The sequence below is a fragment of the Suncus etruscus genome (genome assembly GCF_024139225.1).
Source record: "Suncus etruscus isolate mSunEtr1 chromosome 15 unlocalized genomic scaffold, mSunEtr1.pri.cur SUPER_15_unloc_11, whole genome shotgun sequence".
Lineage (NCBI taxonomy): Eukaryota > Metazoa > Chordata > Mammalia > Eulipotyphla > Soricidae > Suncus > Suncus etruscus.
The window spans coordinates 1-14061 of NW_026060288.1; the positions used below are offsets into that span (position 1 = coordinate 1).

Here is a 14061-nt window from a genome sequence, read left to right on the forward strand (position 1 = left end):
CTACCAGGGAAGACCCTACCACTGCTCTGGCATACACCTATTCAACAGAAACTTCCCTTTAACACCCAGAGGACTTAACAACAACAACGACCTGCTTTCAGGACTGAGCTCTCTGCATCACCCTCTAATTGTGAGTGAAACTAAAGGATGCTCCTCATCATTCTGACTTTTATATAGGATATGGACATATTCCAAGATCCTTGGCTACAGAAACCTGATACCAACAATAGTGACTATGTGAAAATAAAAATGTATTGGCACTACAGACAATGACTTGGGTTGGACAACCTAAGATGCCTGGAGCCTAGAGTTGGTCTTATGCCAGAAAACTTCAGGGGTAAGGTCTCCTTGTATTTAGGCCAAGGCTTTTCCTTTCCATGTCCCCTATATTTTGCTGGGCCTATACAAACAATTTCCACACTAACACCATCTTTGCTGTGCTCCTTTGACTCATCCTTAATGAAGTTATGTATTATGATCAATTTGTCAACAATACAATAGCCTTTAATGCTAAAAGAGTTGCATAAATTTTGTGGATTTAGATTGCTTTGTGTACTGCTAAGAAATGTTATAATGTACTACAATCTGGGGGCTTGAGGGACAAAGTAAATGTGCATGTATTTTGTTTTATTTTTCTTAATTATTTTGTCTGAAAATTCAAAACTACGGTGTCAGCAAGAGGATTTCTTTGATAATTCTGTTTATGGGTGATTGCCTTCCCACTATAGCTTCACCTTGTCCTTTCTTTGCATCTTTGTCTTCAATAAAATTAAGAAAAATTTAAAAAAAAGATATTAAGCCTCCAAAAATGACCACTGAAATGAGTTAAGAACACTGGGGCCTGAGAAATAGCATGGAGGTATGGCATTTGCCTTTCATGCAGAAGGTCATTGTTTCGACTCCCGGCATCCCATATGGTCCAGGAGCGATTTCTGAGCATGGAGCCAAAAGTAACCCCTGAGCTCTGCCGGGTCTGAACCAAAAACCAAAAACCAAAAAAAAAAAAAGAGTTAAGAACACTGAGCACTGTATTTTAAGTGCACAGCATCCAACTTCTTTCTTTGTAGACTTCTGCTTTAATTCATGCAGCTTCAAAAAATGTATGCAGTTGTATCTATTGCTTTAGGGCATAGTGAAGTACAAAAGAAGATATAAGCTTCTAAGGACTGGAGTGATAGCACAGCGGTAGAGCATTTGATTTGCCAAGAGGACCCCAGATTGATTCCAGGCATTCCATATGGTCTGCCAAGCCTGCCAAGAGTGATTTCTGAGCACAAAGCCAGGAGTGACCCCTGAGTGCCATCAGGTGTGACCCCCCAAAACTAACCAACAACAATAACAGCAATAACAGCAAAGAAGATATAACCTTATAAATATTTCAGAGAGTTGGGATATCCAAAACATCGCAATCAGCATACTATCCAGCATCGTCTTGTGGCATTTTAACTGTTGACCAAGGAGTGACCTTTGCCTATTTCACCATTATGATTTGAAACACAAAATAAACTGTATATTTCAGAGTTCTTCTTAGAATCAATAATATACTGTGACAAGCAAAGCTTTCTAGGGAAATTACACAAAGCTCTGTAATCTTTGCTTCCAGTAGCTCTCATAGGAAAATTGTTCCAGGTGTAAAAGCTCAGTGGTAATATTCAAATTTCTATCTTTTTAGAGAATCCTGCTGCATTCTACAGTGACTGTCATAAGACAGTAATTATCTATCAGTTATTGTCCTTTGCAAAATAACTTGAAGCAATCCTAATCTATAGATTACTTGTGGATGCTAATGGCAAAGCGAGGTACATAAAATCACTAATGTCCAAGACGTTTTGTAACAGGTGAGACGTTGAACTGTGGATTTGAACTGGCTTGAAAAAGTGTAAGGATAACAGTCATACTGAACTGATTGTATCTCTGATAGCATGCTCCACAGCATTTAATTTCTCGAGATGATTATTATTTTCCAGTTTATGCCTTTTCAGCCTATCAGATATATTCAGGTCTTCGTGAGACCATTCATCAGAAATAGAAGTTGTTCATGTGAATCTTGTTGGCGTCCCCTGCAAATATGTTGCTGATACTCACAATAGTTATCTTAAAGTCTTTGTAGATGATCTTACTGTGCTGTCCTGCCCACAAAAGTATCATAATTTGGCCAATTTCTTCCACCAATTTACCTTTACATCCCAACAGATTTGACCTGTTAATAGCATCCTCCTCATGCTTTCAGTTAAAATAATCAACTAAACACGGATGGCACGACAGGCACTGTAATATTGTATTCATACAACAAATAGTCCTTAAATTATGAGAGATAATTTAGTGAGAGCCAGACCAGCCAGCCAGAATTCAGCATTTCTGAATCAAAAATCTGAATCTGGTCACTAATCCAAATAATCTCAGTCATAATGTTATCACATGATGGCTCGATGTATCAATTACCAGTTGGGGTTGAAAGTGGTTTCCTTTTCTCTTTCTCTTGGGTAGTCCATGTTGGATTTAGGAAAAAAAAAAACAAGAACTTACAGCTTGGAGGGTTCCTTATCCCATTGAGCTTAAATCTATAGTTTGATATCATCATTAGTAAGAATTCTGCTTCTAGGGCTGGAGAGATAACATGGAGCTTGCCTTGCATGCAGAAGAACAGTGGTTTGAATACCGGCATCCCATATGATCCCCCAAACCTGCCAAGCCTGACCTAGGCTTGTTTTCTGGCACTTCAGGGGTACCCTGGAGGTCTCCAGCACTTCCAGGTGGACCCGCATGCAGTTCCTGGATTCTACAGGGCCTGCATGGCCCACTTTCTAGAATCCTGATATGGAACCATTGGCCAGGATGGCTGAGAGTTACCAGAGGTGTCCCTGTGGTGTTTGAGCACTGCTTGAGAGCACCTCAATTTAAGAAAGAAAATATGTCATCATATTTAAAAAAGAATATGCTCATTTTTAGGCATACTTATCTGCCAATATTAATCAATTGATGTGTATAAAGTGAGTTTTAAAGGAAAAAAAATGAATTGACAAAACTATGCCTGCCCAGGAGGGCCCGACTGTGAAGAATTGTGAGTGCTGCCTGTGTGTGTCTGTCTACTGTCCTGTCACGTGAACCTCTTGGGAGTGGGCCGAAAAGAGGCTCCAGAAAACTTGCTCTCCCAGCGGCCCATTCTAGGGCGGGAATGCCAAGAAACTGGTCCATAACTTGAAAACCAGCTATAAGCAGTATTTTGCAGTAGCCAGGTCCCCTGTTTGTGACGTCAGACTGGGAAAATCTATGAAACTATGCCTGCCCAGTGGGGCCCGACTATAAAAAATTGTGAGTGCTGCCTGTGTGTGTCTGTCTACTGTCCTGTTGCATGAACCTCTTGGGAGTGGGCTGAAAAGAGGCTCCTGAAGAGCATGGCCACTCCGACTCACTATGCAGCTGTGCGCTCTTTCTAAGGAAAGAACACCACCGCAAGAAGAAGAAAAAATCACACTAAGAACTGCGTTGGATCACTGAAGCCCAGCATTTCTCTCCGAACTGTCTTCTCCGCTGCGTGCTAGGGCCTAAGATTTGATCCTGTGTGAGGCTTCATCCACGGAAGACTCCCCTCCCTTGGAGGCAAGTAGACCCACCCAGAAAGGGCAGAGCCAGAGGAGTGTGGCTGCCTACATAATTTAGCCAATGAATACCACCACAACATGTAGAAAAACCCACAATACAAGTGTGGCAATGGGGAAACAATGCAGGCCAGCATCAGACATAGAGAATGAAGATGACAATTCTGATGACCAGATAATGACCAAGCAACTAATCAACCTCTCAGATAAGGACTTTAGACAAGCAATATGAAGATGCTCAAAGAACTCAAAGAAACCATGGATCGAGTTGAACAGAACACTAATAAGAACCAAGAAAATATGAAGACAGAAATCACAAAACTCCAAACTGAAATAACATGTCAACTAACAGGCCTGAAAAACTCAGTAAACGAAGTGAATGACAAAATGGATAAGCTGTGGGACAGGGTATCAGAAGCTGAGAATAGACTTGGTGCTGCGGAAGATGAGATAAATAACAATTCCATACAGCAGGAGAGATTGGAAAAAAACTTAAAGCAAATGAACAGACAATGGAAAAATTACTCAAAGAATGGGAACAGATGAAAATAGAAGTCTATGATAAACTCAACAGAAACAACTTAAGAATCATTGGAGTCCCAGAGACCCAGGAAGAAAATTTCCAGGAAGAATCAATGGTCAAAAACATCATTAAAGAGAAACTTCCAGAGCTAAAGAATATATGTGATCAAATCCTGCATGCTCGAAGAGTACCCATCAAAAGAGACCCCAGGAAAAATACCCCAAGTCACATCCTAGTCACAATGACGAATCCCACAGATAGAGATAGAATTCTGAAAACAGCAAGATCAAAAAGGGAAATTACATTCAAGGGAGCATCCTTGAGATTTCCAGCAGACCTGTGACCAGAAGCACTCAAGGCCAGAAAGCAGTGGTGAGATATTGTGACAAGACTGAATGAAATGTATGCTTCACCTAGAATACTGTACCCAGCAAAACTCACTTTCCACTTTGACGGAAGAATACATGGTTTCACAGACAAAAAAACAGCTCAGAAACTTTACAGACTCAAAACCAGTCTTAAGAGAAAAACTGAAAGACCTAATTTAAGACAAGATTAACCAAAAGACACAGCAAATTTCGATATAAAGATGGCATTAAATCCCAGGACAATTCTTTCTCTCCACGTCAGTGGACTAAATGCACCAGTAAGGAGACACAGAGTGGCTAAATGGATCAAAAACTCATTCCAACCTTCTGCTGCCTACAAGAAACACACATAAATAGTCAGAACAAACATAGACTCAAAATAAAAGGCTGGAGAAAAATTATCCAAGCAAACAACACCCATAAAAAAGCTGGAGTGGCCATACTAATATCAGATATTGCAAACTTTATACTCAGGAAGGTCAAAGATGGACATTTTATATTAATCAAGGGGTATGTAGAGCAGGAAGAAATAACTCTCCTAAACATATATGCACTGAATGAGGGGCCAGCAAAATATTTAATACAATTGTTGACAAATCTGAAAAATAATATCAATAACAACACAATAATTGTGGGGGATCTCAAAACGGCTTTGTCAACACTGGATAGATAGGTCAACCAGACTGAAACCCAACAAGAATATACAGGTGGACTCTTAGTGTTTCTCAGTTTCCCCCCTCCCTCCGTACTCCAGGGGGGAGGTGCATGGGGAGGACGGCGGGCAGACATCTGGCTTTCGATTTCGTCCTTGATTCTGGAGACCAGCTCTTGCCAGGTATAGGGTTTTTCTTCCCTGGACTTCAGTCTTTCCCTGGCACCAGTCTAGGTGGACTCTATAGGGGTCAACAGGCTTTCCCCCTATCTCTCCCTACACTAATGGGAATGTGCTCTGGGAGGAGGGCAGGCTGTTCTAGCACTGGTTTATATTGGGACAGTCAGTGGAAATTTTTTCTCTTGGTTTTCATATTGATAGTATTGTGTGCATATACTCTATATATCCATAATATCCATCTGGTATTGGGACCTTGATACTGCCCTACAAAGCTCATTTCTAATATTTTACTGCCTCAGTCCCAACCCTTACATCCCTCCATCCTCCCATGTAGGTGCAGCTAATGACATGAAGCTCACCACATAGAATGATGAGTGCAGTTAGAGAAATAACTACACTGAAAACTATCATAACAATGTGAATGAATGAGGGAAAAAGAAAGCCTGTCTCGAGTACAGGTGTGGGTCGGGTGGGGAGTAGGTAGATCTGGGAAATTGGTGGTGGAAATCCTGCACTGGTGAAGGGGGGTGTTCTTTACATGACTGTAATCATACAAGTACAATTATATTTGTAATCACGGTGTTTATATAAAGATAATTTAAAAAAAGAATATTCTAGACCTGAGAAGAAGAAAAATGGAAGAGGCCTAGTGGATATATATAGGACACTCCATCCCCAGAAACCTGGATACACATTCTTCTCCAATCTACATGGGACATTCTCCATGCTGACACATAAAACATACCTCCATAGTAATAAGGGATAGAAATTTTGCAGGCTACCTTCGCTGACCACAAGGCTCTGAAATTATTTGTGAATTCCAAAGGGACACAGAAGAAAAACTTTAACACCTGGAAGTTGAACAGCCTCATACTGAATAACCAGTGGGTCCTAGATGAAATCAAGGAGGAAATCAAAAGGTTCCTGGAAACAAATGACAATTTAGACACAGACTATCAGAACTTATGGGACACAGCAAAAGCAGTATTGAGAGGAAAATTTATAGCTTTGCAAGCACACATCAGGAAGGAAGAAGGGGCTTACCTGAGTACCTTAATGACACAGCTAATAGAACTAGAAAGTGCTCAACAAAAGGACCCAAAATAGAGAGACAGAAGAAAATAACAAAGCTGAGAGCAGAAATCAACGAAGTGGAAACCCAAAAAACAATCCGAAAGATCAACGAAAGCAGAAGTTGGTTCTTTGAAAAAATAAAAAAGATTGATAGACCACTGGCAAAACTAACAAAGAGAGAGAGAAACTTGATAACTCATATTAGGAATGAAAAAGAAGATATCACTACTGATATGGCAGCGATTCAAAGGGTAATCAGAAACTACTTTGAGAAACTCTACACCACTAAAAATGAGAACCTGGAAGAAATGGAAAAATTCTTGGACTCTTATAATCTTCCACAATTAAAGGAAGAGGATGCAGCATATCTAAACACCCCCATCACTATTGATGAAATTAAAACGGTAATCAAATGTCTGTCCAAAAACAAAAGCCCAGGCCCAGATAGATTCACTAATGAATTCTTTCAAACTTTCCAAGAGGAACTACTACCAATCATGGCAAGACTCTTTCATGAAATTGAACAAACGGAAACACTTCCAAATAGCTTTTATGAAGCCAACATCACCTTGATATCTAAACCAGAGATGCTACAAAAAAAGAAAATTACAGACCAATATCGCTGATGAATGCAGATGCAAAGATCCTCAATAAAATCCTGGCAAATAGGATTCTATGCTTCATTAAGAAGATCATCCACTATGATCAAGTAGGTTTCATCCCAGGAATGCAAGGATGGTTTAACATCCATAAATCTATCAACATAAAACACAACATCAACAATAAGAAAAATAAAAATCACATGATCATATCAATAGATGCAGAGAAAGCATTTGATAAGGTCCAAGACCCATTCTTGATCAAAACTCTCAGCAAGATGGGAATGGAAGAAACCTTTCTCAATATAGTTAAGGCCATCTACCACAAGCCAGTGGCAAATATTATCCTCAATGGAGAAAAACTAAAAGCCTTCCCTCTAAATTCTGGCGCAAGACAAGGTTGTCCTCTCTCACCTCTCTCACTCCGATTCAACATAGCACTGTAGTACTCATTATAGTGATTAGGCAAGAAAAAGATATCAAGGGAATCCAGATAGGAAAGGAATAAGTCAAGCTCTCGCTCTTTGCAGATGACATGATACTCTATTTAGAAAACCCTAAAGACTCTACCAAAAAGCTTCTAGAAACAATAGATTCAGATAGCAAGGTGGCAGGCTACTAAATTAACACACAAATATCAATGGCCTTTCTATACACCATTTGCAACCCCCAGGATCCTGCCAGCAGGGTGGACTGAGGATCGCAAAGTAACTCGTGGGTCATGGGATCGGACCTGAAAAGAAGAGGCTGGGAAAAAAAATGTGCTTAAGACAAAAATCTGTTTTTTTTTTGTTTGTTTGTTTTGGTTTTTGGTTTTTGGGCCACACCCGGTGGTGCTCAGGAGTTACTCCTGGCTATCTGCTCAGAAATGGCTCCTGGCAGGCACATCTCTTATGTTTTTGAAGGCTTGAGTAGGAGTATAAGACTTCCCATTTAATGCTGTTCACTTGTAGAAACATTCATGTATGTAGCAAGGTTTGAGGATTGAGTGATGGCCTTCTCACACTCCTGACTTAAATAACTCTTCTCTAATGCATAAATGTTCATGTACTAATAAGCTTTGAAGGTGGATCTAAGGCCTTTCCACACTCTGTATGAATATTTCCACCCCTGTATGAATATTAATATGCCTAGTAAGCTGTGATGAATAAGTGAAAGTCTTCCCACAATCCTAACCTGAGTAAAACTCTCCTGTATAAAATTTAATGTGCAAAATAAGTTTTGAGGATTTAATTGAGGAATTCTCACACTCCTAACATGACTACAGCTTCTGACTGGTATGAATTTACATGTGTCCAGAAAGGATTGAGGATTGAGTGTATGCTTTTCCACACACCTGACCTGAATAATGCTTCTCTCCATGAATTTTCCTGTGCCATGTGTTGTATATGTAAATATTTTAGGGAATTACTATGTTACTCACCCTAAACTGATTGGTGATTGTGCCCTACCCTAGGGTGTGACCTGGCATTCTGCCCCCACCCTAGGGTAGTACCTGATTCTGCTTCCACCATTGGGTGGTATCTGATCCCACCATTGGGTGGTACCTGATTCTGGGGAATAAAAACAAGGGTCTGTGGAAGGCCAGGGCTTTTTGGCTGGAACTGAAGCTGAGTCTTGGGACTTCAGTTTTGTCCACCGAATAAAGCGAATATTTCCACGAGCCTGACTGTCTGCGAGCTGTTTACCAGCCGTTTCACCTCAGAACCGTCGGCTAGACAGGGTGGCAGACGCGTGCTCCGAGCTGGAAGAGAAAGGCCTTATCCTCCATCCCACCATCAGTCAACCTCTTCAGGGGCTGACTTGCTACACCATGTAAGTGATAAGGATTCAGTGAAGGCCTTCCCACACTCCTGACATGAATAAGGCTTCTCTGCTCTATGAATTGTCATGTGTGCAGAAAGCAATGAGTGAAGGCCATTCCACATTCCCAACATAAATAGGCTTCTCTCCTGTGTAAATGATGTTCTTTGGGAGTTGGGTTGAGGTCTAGTTGTCCCAAAGTTCTCAAAAGAGAAAGGGATATCCTGTCCGGGAAGTACAGAAGATGGTAATTGTCAAGAAATAATTAATCCACACAGAATCTTGAGGAAATAGCAGGCAAGAGAATTTACACTTCAAGCTGATCACCTTCAAGCCAGTCGATCCAACAAATGAAACCACAAGCCAAGATGACAGCCCCAGGTCAGCTCTCCTGCCTTCCATTTATTCAGTTCCAAAATAAAAGCCACCTTCCAGCGGAGGGGAAAATACCAAGGAATTGAGATACAATACAAATGGGGACCACTTCAAAAGGCATAACTTTACTTAATACTCCAGTATGAATTTTCATGTGCTCAGGAAGTGATGATGAATGGGTAAAGGCCACCCTACACTCCTAATAAGTAGGCTTCTCTCATGTGCCTAATGAGCATTGAGGATTGAGAAAAGGCCTTTGCACACTACTGACATACAGAAGATTTCTCTCCTGTATGAACAGTCATGTGCCTATTAAGGCTTGAGGATCGAGTGAAGGCCTTGCCACACTCCTGACATGTATATGGCTTCTCTCCTGTATGAATATTCATGTGTCTAACAAGCAGTGAGGATCGAGAAAAGGCTTTTCCACACTCCTGACATGTATAAGGCTTCTCTCCTGTATGAATCGCCATGTGCCTAAGAACATCTGAGGATCGAATGAAGGCCTTCCCACACTCCTGACATGAATAAGGCTTCTCTCCTGTATGAATTTTCATATGCACAGAAAGCGATGAGGACTGAGTGAAGGCTTTGCTACACTCCTGACATGTATAATGCTTCTCTCCTCTATGACTATTCACGTGCCTAATAAGCAATGAGGATTGAGAAAAGGCCTTTCCACACTCCAGACACGAATAAGGCTTCTCTCCCGTATGAATTTTCATGTGCCTGATAAGTGATGAGGATTGAGAGAAGGCCTTTCCACACTCCTCACATGTATAAGGCTTCTCTCCAGTATGAATAGTCAAGTGGGTAATAAGCCTGGAGGGTGTACTGAAGGCCTTTCCACACTCCTCACATGTATAAGCCTTCCCTCCTAAATGAGTATTCATGTGCCCAAGAAACTTTGAGCACTGAGTGAAGGACTTTCCACAATCCTGACATGTATAAGGTTTCTCACCTGTATGAACATTCATATGCCTAATAAGCATTGAGGATTGAGAAAAGGCCTTTCCACACTCCTGACATGTATAAGGCTTTTCTACTGCCTGAATTTTCTTGGGTACAATCAAGGAAGAAGAAGAATTGAAGGCCATGCCATATTCAGGACAAATATGCCATTTGTTTTCTTTCCCAACTTCCTGAGGATCATTTGGGTGTGACCATTGACTCAGAGTGTATCCACTTTGCTGACTGTCAGTGGACTCTTGTGTACTAGGGGTATCTGAGGGCACATCACTGTGCCAAACACAGGGGAGGTCCCCCTCACATTGACTGCATGTGGGAGTCATCACTCCATGGAGAATGTGCTTGTGAGCCTCTCGAAGTGTGGGGCTCAGAGAAGACACTGTTGGTTGCTTGGCAGAAAGTGACTCAACTGTGGGGTTCTGAATCCAGGGACTGGACGGAGCAGACTCAGGAGTGAGGTCACAAATAGACTGGGTCTCCACTGCGAGGACGCTTTCCTCATTCTGGCCTCCAATTGGACAGGTGACCCCAGGGTCCTCATTCCCATCAAGATATAGGCAGGTCTGTTCCCTCGAGGCTGTGGCCCATAACACAGAATCACGCACGACCCAGCGTGTGTTGCAGCTTTCCTATGGAACAGCACAGGGTTAGTCCAATAGCCTCTCCCCAAGTCTCCATGTTCAAAACCACCCTTCATGTGTGATAACCATCACACTTAAACAAGTTTCTACATGTATGGATGTCTCTGAAGACAGATAGAAATAGGCTTAGGTAGGTAACAAATAGTCTGAACAGAGGAGCAGAAACTATTATTTCTGGACACTAAATGAGTAATTACCAGTCCCACAAGGGTGTCCTCTCAGTGGGGATTCTGTATTTAATCTGACATCTAGCCCTAGTCCAGAACTTATTTCTGACACTTTTTGCACGTTCTTCTATAGATCAGTTGATAGGGAAAAGTATAGCCAACAAATAAGCAAACATTTGTTCTGATTTTCATTTCATCTTCTTCACCATGTTTACTGGCTCTAATAATAAATATTGTACTTCCATAACATTCGGGCAAGTCTGAGGCTACTGTATCCTAGTACTTTTTCTCCAATGTATGCCCCATTTTAAATTACATTTTCCCCCGGTTTTTGAGTCACAAGAAGCAGCACTAAAGGGTTACTCCTGGCTCTATGTTCAGAAATCACTCCTGGCAGGCTTGGGAGACCATATATGGAATGCCAGGATTGAAACCACGATCCTTCTGCATGCAAGGCAAACATCTAACTCCATGATATTTCTCTGGCCACTTAAATTACTTTTTATGCGTCTGGGCCAAACTAAGAAATGTTCAGTCTACTCCTGGGTCTGCACTCAAAACTCAGTTATAAATGGGAATATAGTTCAATGATGAAGTGCATGCCTTGCATGTACAAGTCTTGGGTTCGATACACAATTCTGCAAAAATGGTTAAGATGTTACGCTTAACTTAAACTAGCACATACATCTAGAAGGATCTATGTACTTAAGTATGTATTGAGAATTATTTAAAAAAGGAAAAAAAATCAGTTCTCAAGCTACTTTGGTAACTCGTGGGGGTGCCAGGTATTTGCTCTTTGGTGGCCTAGTGCAAAGCAAACACACTTCCTACTGTACTAGCTCCATGACCCTGTCTTCTTTTCTCTATCTCTCTCTTCCTCTCCCTCTCTTTCTCTTTTTGGTTTTTGGGTCACACCCAGGAGCACTCAGGGGCTACTCCTAGCTCTACGCTCAGAAATCGCTCCTGGCAGGCTCGGGGGACCATATGGCATGCCAGGATTCAAACCACCATCCTCCTGCACGCAAGGCAAACGCCTTACCTGCATGCTATCTCTTTGGGCCCTTCTTTTCTCTTTTTGATTCTGAGGGCATACCCTGTAATGCTCAGAGAATACTTCTAGCTCTGAGCATTGGGATCATAGTGGCAGTGCTGAAGTGATCTTTGGAGATATCGGGTATTAAACCCTAGTTCCCCGTGCCCAATGTACAATCCCTACTTGAACGCTATGGCTCATTTATTATTTTCAGTAGTAGAATAAGCAAATTTTATGAATGTGGAAGAGCCAAAATTGTAAAAATTTCTCTACTTCACTACTTCAGTAAAAAAGCACAGAAGTGTAAATCTACCCTCAGGTAGCACCATTTTGAAACAAACATAAAACATATCCTTGTTTCAGCCTTCGTTACAGCTCAGTGTTAGACATATTAGCATATAACTTAAAGGCCAGGTGGGATCTTAGGCACAACAAAAGGAAATGGCTGTATCAGAATTTTAATACCTCATTACATCCAGAGCAGTGGGATACTAAGGAGCGTCTAGTCAGAAATCAATCCTTGACATCTAATATGGGCCCAACCCTAGAGGAACCCCCTATTATCACAGTTGTCACTCCAAAATAAAACAAAAGTCACTGTAGGCATATTCCTCCCAAACACCAATGAGTTTGCTTTTCATGGTTTTAAATTTTGACTGTATTATGGAGTTCCTCTAGGCAGTGCTATTCTTTCCTCTGGCTTTGTGTTCCCTGATCACACCAGAGGAGGCTTGTGGACCATGTACAGGACTGACTGAGACACAGTTTCCATCTCCACTTACAATGAGAAAAGACCTTCCCACTAGGATACAGATCCAATGGACAACCAACCATTAGAAACACTTGACCTACTAAATCAAAGTCACTGCATCTCTTCCCTCCCTAAACCAGTTTCCACAATAATCACAGAATTTCTTTGCTCTGAAAAATAATGTATGATTCGGGTAGACAAATCATTGAATGGATTTTGCCACTCACATAGAAATAATGGGTGACTTCTCACACTGGGCTCCAGATCCTTCCAACGGTACAGAGACCACAGTTGAGGTACAAGGGCTGTGTTATACGACCCAAGTTGATAAGTCCTATGTGTTTGCACCACTGACATCCCGCCACCACAATAAAAATTATTAGGAATTACAAATCTTACCATCTCACAGCTGTTTGGAGTTCCTTTTCCAAAACTAAATTGTAGAAAGGTGGAATTCTGAAGAGTAGGTCTGCACACTAAAACCAAACCAAATATGTAATGTATGATTCTGTTAATGAACCAGAACAATGCAAAACATTGAGGTTGTTGGCCTTCCATACAGCTGATTCTGCATGGTTGAATCACTGATATACCTTATTCCACCTTTTCCAAACTGGAGTAATTTCTTTTCTTTTCTTTTTTGGTTTGGGGGTCATACCTGGCAGCGCTCAGGGGTTACTCCTGGCTCTACACTCAGAATTGCTCCTGGTAGGCTCAGGGGTCCAAATGGGATGCCAGGATTCAAACCACCATCCTTCTACATGCAAGGCAAACACCCTACCTCTATGCTATCTCTCCAGCCCCCAAACAGGAATCATTTCTGAGTACAAGGTCAGAAGTAACCCTTGACACTGCCAGCACTGACCCAAAAGCCACAAAAACATTTAATGGGATGTAAACTGTTCAAAGACCCACAGTCATGACAGTATCATGGGCTCATTCATCAATGGTTTTACTGTATAGGTAAAAAATTATTTTTTAGTGGGCCAGAGAAAAGACACAGAAGTGAAGTTATTTCAGGCAATAAAATCTGGGATAAACACTTCTCACCTAGATTAGATTTACTGCAGGGTGGACTTTCCCAGGAAACATTTGTTCATGCTTTTCTTTTCTTTTCTTTTTTTTTTGGTTTTTGGATCACACCCAGCAGAGCTCATGGGTTCCTCCTGGCTCTACACTCAAATCACACCTGGTAAGCTCAGGGGACCATATAGGATGCCGGGATTCAAAACACCGTCCTTCTGCATGCAAGGCAAACACTCTACCTCCATGCTCTCTCTCTGGTCCCATGCTTTTCTTTTTTATTTATTTATTTATTTATTTTTTG

The 14061-nt window shown here is 41.3% G+C and overlaps 1 protein-coding gene across 1 annotated transcript in view; it reads right to left on the minus strand.

Annotated features, from left to right (window-relative positions):
- Window positions 1-10134: 10134 nt before the first annotated feature.
- Window positions 10135-14061, minus strand: part of LOC126000464 (zinc finger protein 595-like) — a gene marked incomplete at its 3' end in the record, with an annotated part of 32719 nt that continues 28792 nt past the window's right edge. Inside the window, 1 exon segment of the mRNA XM_049767739.1 lies at window positions 10135-10771. Coding sequence (XP_049623696.1) covers window positions 10135-10771 — 637 coding nt within the window.